General features: G+C 32.6%; 1 protein-coding gene across 1 annotated transcript; it reads left to right on the top strand.

The window, feature by feature from the left end:
* Positions 1 to 4,035: 4,035 nt before the first annotated feature.
* On the top strand, positions 4,036 to 7,649 carry LOC146900073 (cytochrome P450 CYP736A12-like). The gene is made up of 2 exons (XM_085734056.1): positions 4,036 to 4,762; positions 6,614 to 7,649. The coding sequence occupies exons 1-2, from the start codon at positions 4,064 to 4,066 to the stop codon at positions 7,454 to 7,456; spliced, it is 1,542 nt and encodes a 513-aa protein (XP_085590182.1). The 5' UTR covers positions 4,036 to 4,063; the 3' UTR covers positions 7,457 to 7,649.
* The last annotated feature ends 924 nt before the right edge of the window (positions 7,650 to 8,573 follow it).

Consider the following 8,573-nt stretch of genomic DNA (forward strand, 5'->3'; position numbering starts at 1 on the left):
TATTCAAGTTTACAAACGCTATTATGTTTATGTTCAAGTTCGACGCTTAAAGATCGAAGACTTGTGTTCCAAGGTTATTTTGGGATCATGATATGATTTTTCTATTCAATTGAACTTAATAATACTCACTTAAAAATTTGTTGAGTTTTAGAAATGGACTAAAAATGAGTTGGGTGTAAAGAACGTGAATCCTGATTTTGACTATGTTTGGTATTTTTCGATGATTCCAGTTGGAACAGAACTAGACTCACTTTTCTACATTTGAGCACATGCTTTAAATAATTTGAAGCAACATTTATGTTTTACAGGATTTTTCTATCATGTACAAGTTTGCATATGTTAAAAAATTTAAATAGTACTTTAAAATAGCCTACATGCTAACTAAACAGAATATGTCCCTTTACCTTGGGCTTGCCCATGGAAACTGAACCATATGGTCTACTATTTGTTAAATTAAAAATTATTTTTCAAAACTAGATATCATAAACTTTCCAGGAAATGGTAATTTGCTTAATTCTGCTACCGTTTTCTATTTTAATATAATCGATGAAGTTTATGATAAAATGCAGAAAAATGTGAATTAAAGTATGCATACCATATTGTTATAAGAAACCAAAGTTATGAGCCTCCCATTTATGGGGAGGACAAGTTACATGTCCCTGCATACTAACCTATTTAACTTAATGTTTTAATTTACTTAATTAAGAAGATATTTAATTGCATTTGCGCCCAAAACCAATGTCTTAGTGTTCAAGAGTTTTAAAGTTTGAAATTCATAGCACTATTTAGATGATGCGATGTGAAGGTACGAACTTAATAGATAAAGACACTGATATGTTTGTTGTAATTTAAACCTTCAACAGGTAAGGGGACCTACTAACATGCTACGAATATATATGTTTGGTTAAATATAGCGTTGATGTACACAAGTGATGCAATGTATTCCATGATTATTGGATACCTGGTTTGCTTCTATAAATATATTAATTTTTCGTTTTAATTTCTCTAAATTTGTTTTTCGATTAAATATGTTTTTCGTCCCTGTAAATATAACAGATTTTGATTTTAGTTCTCATAAACTAAAATGAGGTGTTTTCTTCCTCACAAGTTTTTTTGTTTTGTTTTTGGTCCCTAACAAAAATAATTTTGACGTGTTCCTGACATTTTTTGAACATAATATGAACATACAAAAGTTGAACATAATAAACGGACATGACATAAACATATTTTGAACATAAAAGACTCATAATCTTGACATTCATATCAACATAAAAGACTTTCAGGTCCCAAGCCAATACCACCATGCCAACCCAAGTGGGTTTCGTCACATCATTCTTGATCTGATTCAAATGATGATTCACATATAACGTGGCATCACCAAACTTAACTTTGTTCCTTAAAAACTAAAAAATTTTAGTAATGGAAAATAAATTAAGTATTTCAATTCAGAGCTCTACTTTTTGCTAATGATGAAAAGTAAGGTGATAGAAAATAAGAGTTCTAGAGACACATCTCAATCATGGAAGAGATTAAGATAAAGTGACTCTCAAAAAACAAGTTATTGAAATTCTCAAATGAATGGTTGCACATGCCACAATAAGAAACAATGATAAAGTATCTGTTCCTAAAATTATCATCAAGAGGTAGAGAATTTTGAACGAGTTTCCAAAAATCTAAAGACTTGGAAGGAAGAAACCCCGATGACTAAATGAATTTACCCTAATTTTCTGGTTTGGATAAATTAAATTAGATATAGCAAAATTTGGCTTCCTTGAATGTCAAGTCACAAAAAATTTAGTTGTCCCAAACCATTTAATCCTTGGAATAACATATGATAGTGATAATCATCTTCATATCATTTAATAAAATAGTAGAGATTCAAGAGGGAAAAACTAAAAACTATTTTGAATAGAATCAAAAACCTTAGTAGACAAGTAAACGTGCATATTGACATGAATGTTCTACTCTTCTACTATTTATCAGTTTCGTGGATAACAGATTGAAGAAGTTAAGTTCTTCCCACCATAGAAAGAAGATTGCCATTCCAAGAAGATAATTTGACTTTGATCCTTTTAGCTACGAGATAAAAGTGAATGATTTTATGCTTGCCCTTGAAGATAGGAACATCAAGATAATTGAATGAAGTTTTGTGGGAAAGAATTTGAGGCAATGGGATCTTATCCTTGCACAGATTGAGTTTGCCTATAATAACTCCACCAATCAAGCTACCGGGAAGTGTCCATTTGAGGTGATTTATGGCTTGCACCCTCTTAGCCCACTGGATTTAACTCCATCATTTAGCACTCAGCAGTACAGTGCAGACGCGGAACAAAGGGCCAATGAAATCAAGAAGTTGCATGAACAAGTTCGTGGAAGAATTGAAAAACAAAATTCAAGGTATAAGACTCAGCGAGACAAACATAGCAAATTGCACGCATTCAAGGAAGGAGACTTGGTATGGATCCACTTGCGAAAGGAACGATTTCCTAACAAACCAAATGCCAAGTTATCTCCAAGAGCTGATGGTCCTTTTAGAGTTACACAGAAAATCAATGATAATGCCTACAAAATAGAGCTACCAGGTGAATATGGAGTCTCTGCTACATTCAATGTTGCTGATCTTTCACCATACTTTGGCGATGAAGAAGACTTTCGACTCGAGGACGAGTTTTCTCCAACCCGGGGAGAACGATGAAGAATAATATGGAAGTCTCTAGAATGGTGAAGAATAATATGGAAGACTTTAGAATACTAGGGAATAATGTGGAAGCTACTAGACACTAATAAATAAGCATTAGGGAAGTCTTAACTTTCCTAGATCCTTCTAGGCTTATGTACTAAAATATCCATATCTCTAGACTTTTCTTTGTTTCTAGATATTTCTAGTTGGTAATGGAGAGCCTTCCTAGATTAGTATAAATATGGCTCACCACCTAGTGTTTTGGATCATCAAGCATTCAAGCATTCAAATAATAACAACTTTCTTTGAGAACATTATAGAGTTTTCTCTATTTTCTCTACCTTTCCTTTTGTCCCTGAGCCAGAATATTTCTAGTTGGTAATGGAGAGTCTTCCTAGAGTAGTATAAATATGGCTCACCACCTAGTGTTTTGGATCATCAAGCATTCAAGCATTCAAATAATAACAACTTTCTTTGAGAACATTATAGAGTTTTCTCTATTTTCTCTACCTTTCCTTTTGTCCCTGAGCCAAGAGGTTTTGATTCATTTCCGATTTAAAAATCCTTCATGCTTCATTATTCTCATTGAAGTTATGAAGATAAAAGTTAATTTTTTAAATTATCAAATCATTTAATTTATGCATTGAATTTGAATGAAATCAAGGGTCGTGAATCAATTTTGTTGATAGGGGTGGTTACTTACAACAAATTGTAACTCAAATTTGCTTAACCAAACATGGTGAGGAGAAACATATGGAACAATCGCACTATTGTAGTATGTCTTGGTTAAAATAATCTATGGCAGCAACCATCTTATGCAGAAATTTTGGTTAGATAGAAACCAAATGAGGAAGAGAAAAGGAAAGGAACGTGATTCTGTGTAGCAACGTAAACTTGTTCTCATTTTTAATTTTCAACAAAATCTAACCGTTAATTAAATCTAACGTTATTTTATTCGTAGTCCACCGGTGAGGAACTTAATTGAACCCTCACCCTAGAATCCACCCTTTTTGACACTCCATTGCCACAAAATTATTTTTATCTTTTTGAGCAGTTATTGCAAGAAGATAAATATTGGTTTTCAGTGTTTAGCATTTTAATTTTATTTTCTCTTAAGAAAAAAAGCATTTTAATTTTATTTGTACATAGAAATCATGTTAGAAAATGACATGGATGATTTTTTGTGACAGGGATTTGCCCAACCACAGCTGTCGGTTCTGTTTTTTAAGGAAAGAATGCAACTGTCATACCATCCACAAACAAGCACACCACTAGTATTTTATAAAAAAAAAGCACACCACTAGTTTAGAGATAAGAGCAGTTCTTATAGTCCTCACTCCTCAGTCTTTGAGCTTGATCTAAACCAAAACTTCAATTGTAGACATGTCTTCTTCAGAAATAATAACTACATTACTTTATTTCCTTCTCTTCACTTTCACATGCTTTTTATTCAAACTCTGCTTACTCCCAAAACAAAATACCATTATCCATAAAAAGCCACCTGGTCCTCCAACAATACCAATAATCGGAAACCTTCATATGTTAGGTAAACTTCCACATAGAACACTTCAATCACTCTCCAAAAAATATGGTCCAATCATGTCCTTACAACTTGGTCAAGTTCCAACTATTATCATTTCATCTTCAAAAGCTGCAGAATCATTTCTCAAAACTCATGACATCAATTTTGCAAGCCGACCAAAGATTCAAGGAACTGAACTCATAACATATGGTTCCAAAGGGTTGGCTTTTTCTAAGTATGGTCCTTATTGGCGTAGTGTGAGGAAACATTGCACTTTAAAACTTCTTAGTGCTTCCAAAGTTGAGATGTTTGGTCCCATTAGGAGGGAGGAGTTGGGTATTTTGGTCAACATTTTGAAGAAAGCTTCTTTGGTAGGTGAGGTAGTGAATGTTAGTGAGGTTGTAGAGAATCTTATTGAGGATATTGTGTATAAGATGATATTGGGTCGGAGCAAGTATGATCAATTTGACTTAAAGAGGGTGGTTCAAGACGTAATGGCTTTGGTTGGAGCTTTTAATCTGGCTGATTATGTTCCTTGGCTAGGTGTATTTGATCCTCAGGTATGTGTATAAAATAAAATAAAAAAGAATTAAATATCGACGGTGCAATGACTTTTAGATCTAAATATTGTTGTGAGATATTAGTCTAAGCTTTTAGTCCTAATTAAGCATCATCAAACATTATGAATGAAAAGTTAAATATATTAAATGTGATTACAATATTATTACCCTTTTCGATATATAGTAGATGGATGGATAAATAAATGTTAAATATTATCGTATTTTGTTTCTTTTTTTTTTTTTGGTAGATAGACGAAATGGCAAAGCCATTATAAACTCACACACACAAGTGGAGGTACCGGGGTTCAAACCCCGGTCATGGCATCCGGCCTAACAATTTCGGCATTTGCCAGTTGAGCTAGGACTTGTGGATCGTATTTTGTTTCTTTAATTAACGAAATAAACTACTTATTTGCATTTGTATATCTTTTGACTACCAATTTAGATCTTTTACAAATAATATTAATATTTTATTTAATTATAATAAATAAATTAATATATGTATAGCGGTGTCAATATCCTAAGTTATTTACATTACTAGTGTCGACGTGTATGTATCCGTGTCGTGTTAGGTGTTCGTGTCGAAGCCCGTGCTTCATAGATTATGATCGGTTATTTACCACCTTTCCCATAATGTTCTTTGCCAAATATTTAGGTGAACAAGTTCATAACGAAATAGTTTGCTCTTTTTAGTGTCTAAAATACTGAAAAAAAAAATTATTTTGGTCTTTCCAGTTTATGTTGTTTCATTTGCTCTTTTTAGTGTCTAAAATACTGAAAAAAATTATTTTGGTCTTTCCAGTTTATGTTGTTTCAATATAATGTTCGAATAAATGGGCCGTACCCTAGGGGGTGCAAGCAGCGCTATAGCACCGAGCCTCCTCAGGGTATGGGCCTCCAAAAAAAATTTATAGCCCAGTACCCCCACTGAAAAAAAATACTCTTTCTCTAATACATACCAACGCGCGTTCCTCTCACCATCAGTGTTTCATTTTTCTTTTACTTCCTTTCATGGAAATGGCTGATTTTTGTTGAATGTTAAAATTGCTAAATGCTGGAATAGAGTTTGATAGAGATTAATTTTATGAGTTCTTCAAATAGAGATTAATTTTATGAGTTTTTCAAATTGCTAAATTGGTTGATTTATGGTTTAATTTTATGAGGCTCACAAGTTCAAATAGAGATTAACGTTTTCCCCTTTCCAAAACAACACGGACATTGTTCTTTTAAAAAAAAACACATCTTTATTTTATTATGGGCCTCATTTCAATTCCAGCACCGAGCCTCCATATTCGTAGGAACGGCCCTGCGAATAATCTTTAAGTAGCATCTTTTTTAGAGAGTCAAAGTAATATGATTCACATATGACAGGACTAAACTCAAAACAACAAGGAACAGAAGTGATTTTCTAAACATTTTAGGGGAACCAAAAACAAATAAAACTTTTGACAAAAAGAAAAGCAAAAATTAATATATTTTAATGGATAAATATTGTTTAAGTGGTGTGAGCTTTGTAGAGTTTGATTTTGTAACTTCAAAAAATAGTTTAAATTTCACGAGACAACTGTAAAATGACGGTTAGTGTCACCGTTGTTGATAATATTTTTTTAAAAGGATAAATAATATTTAAACCAAAAATAAAATCATATTTTCGTGTGTTTTCAATTTTCGTATGCTCTTATGGTTTTGTTAAATTATGTGAAAATGTCCTCGTGAGCTTAGCTCACTTGGTATGGACAATGCATAATATATGCAACCCCGACCACCACTAAATTTTTTTTTATGTGAAAATATTAAATTAGCAATTGACATTATTAAAAGGATAAATAACATTTAACTTTTATTTGTTAGGGATTAACACGAGCATGCAAGGAAACGGGTGAAGCAATTGATGAGGTGCTGGAAGTGATAATAACAGAGCATGAACAAACCACTAATGTAGACAAAACTCGTCATGAAGACTTTGTTGACATACTTCTTTCATTTATGCACCAAACCATTGATCTAGAAAATGAAGAAAATCGTTTCATTGATCGAACTAACATCAAGGCAATTTTACTAGACTTGACTGTGGCAGCAATTGATACATCTGCTACCGTGATTGAATGGGCTTTATCCGAACTTCTAAGACATCCAAGGGTAATGAAAATCCTTCAAGATGAGATACAAAATGAAGTAGGCAATGAAAGAATAGTTGAAGAGAAAGATTTAGAGAAGTTAAGTTACTTAGATATGGTGGTTCATGAAACTTTAAGACTTTACCCTGTTGCACCCTTATTACTCCCTCGTGAATGTAGAGAGAGCATAACAATTGATGGATATTTTATCAAGGAAAAGACACGTGTTATAGTAAATGCATGGGCTATAGGGAGAGATTCCAATGTTTGGTCAGAAAATGCTGAAGAATTTTACCCAGAGAGATTTATTGACAAGAAAATGAATTATCAAGGACAAGAGTTTGAATCTCTACCATTTGGTTCTGGCCGCAGACGTTGTCCTGGAATTCAATTGGGTTTAGTGACCGTTAAGTTGGTTATTGCCCAATTGGTGCATTGTTTTGATTGGGAACTTCCATATAATATTAGTCCTTCCAATTTGAATATGGAGGAGAAATTTGGACTCTCTATACCAAGAGCTCAACACTTGCATGCAATACCGACTTATTGTTTGGCATGTGATGACAAGCTTGAATAGGTCCAAGAAGGACAATATATTATGTTTGAATCCAACAACTTTCTTACTATTAAAGATGTTTTAAGTATAGTAGGTCTAATGGTGTTTGTATTAAATAAGTTGGTGAATATTGTGAGTTCTTTGCTAGTGAAATAATGATTGGTGGAAATGTTTTAACATGAATTTTAATAAAATTTTCAAGGTTTATCTTTTATATTCAAGTTTACAAACGCTATTATGTTTATGTTCAAGTTCGACGCTTAAAGATCGAAGACTTGTGTTCCAAGGTTATTTTGGGATCATGATATGATTTTTCTATTCAATTGAACTTAATAATACTCACTTAAAAATTTGTTGAGTTTTAGAAATGGACTAAAAATGAGTTGGGTGTAAAGAACGTGAATCCTGATTTTGACTATGTTTGGTATTTTTCGATGATTCTAGTTGGAACAGAACTAGACTGGCTTTTCTACATTTGAGCACATGCTTTAAATAATTTGAAGCAACATTTATGTTTTATAGGATTTTTCTATCATGTACAAGTTTGCACATGTTAAAAATTTTAAATAGTACTTTAAAATAGACTACATGCTAACTAAACAGAATCTGTCCCTTTACCTTGGGCTTGCCCATGGAAACTGAACCATATGGTCTACTATTTGTTAAATTAAAAATTATTTTTCAAAACTAGATATCATAAACTTTCCAGGAAATGGTCATTTGCTTAATTCTGCTACCGTTTTCTATTTTAATATAATCGATGAAGTTTATGATAAAATGCAGAAAAATGTGAGAAAATGATCAATAATTAAAGTATGCATACCATATTGTTATAAGGAACCAAGTTATGAGCCTCCCATTCATGGGGAGGACAAGTTACATGTCCCTGCATACTAACCTATTTAACTTAATGTTTTAATTTACTTAATTAAGAAGATATTTAATTGCATTTGCACCCAAAACCAATGTCTTAGTGTTCAAGAGTTTTAGAGTTTGAAATTCATAGCACTATTTAGATGATGCGATGTGAAGGTACGAACTTATAATAGATAAAGACAGTGATATGTTTGTTGTAATTTAAACCTTCAACAGGTAAGGGGACCTACTAACATGCTATGAATATATATGTTTGGTTAAA

This window comes from Medicago sativa, chromosome 8, assembly GCF_051527215.1.
Source record: "Medicago sativa cultivar Bolivia chromosome 8, Bolivia_mono, whole genome shotgun sequence".
NCBI classification, from domain to species: domain Eukaryota; kingdom Viridiplantae; phylum Streptophyta; class Magnoliopsida; order Fabales; family Fabaceae; genus Medicago; species Medicago sativa.

What these genes read in the sequence shown, in the direction of transcription:
- LOC146900073 (XM_085734056.1), top strand. Translation starts at nt 4,064, where the DNA reads ATGTCTTCTTCAGAAATAATAACTACATTACTTTATTTCCTTCTCTTC. An exon ending in TAGGTGTATTTGATCCTCAG is followed by an intron (nt 4,763 to 6,613) that starts GTATGTGTATAA and finishes TTTATTTGTTAG; the next exon opens with GGATTAACACGAGCATGCAA.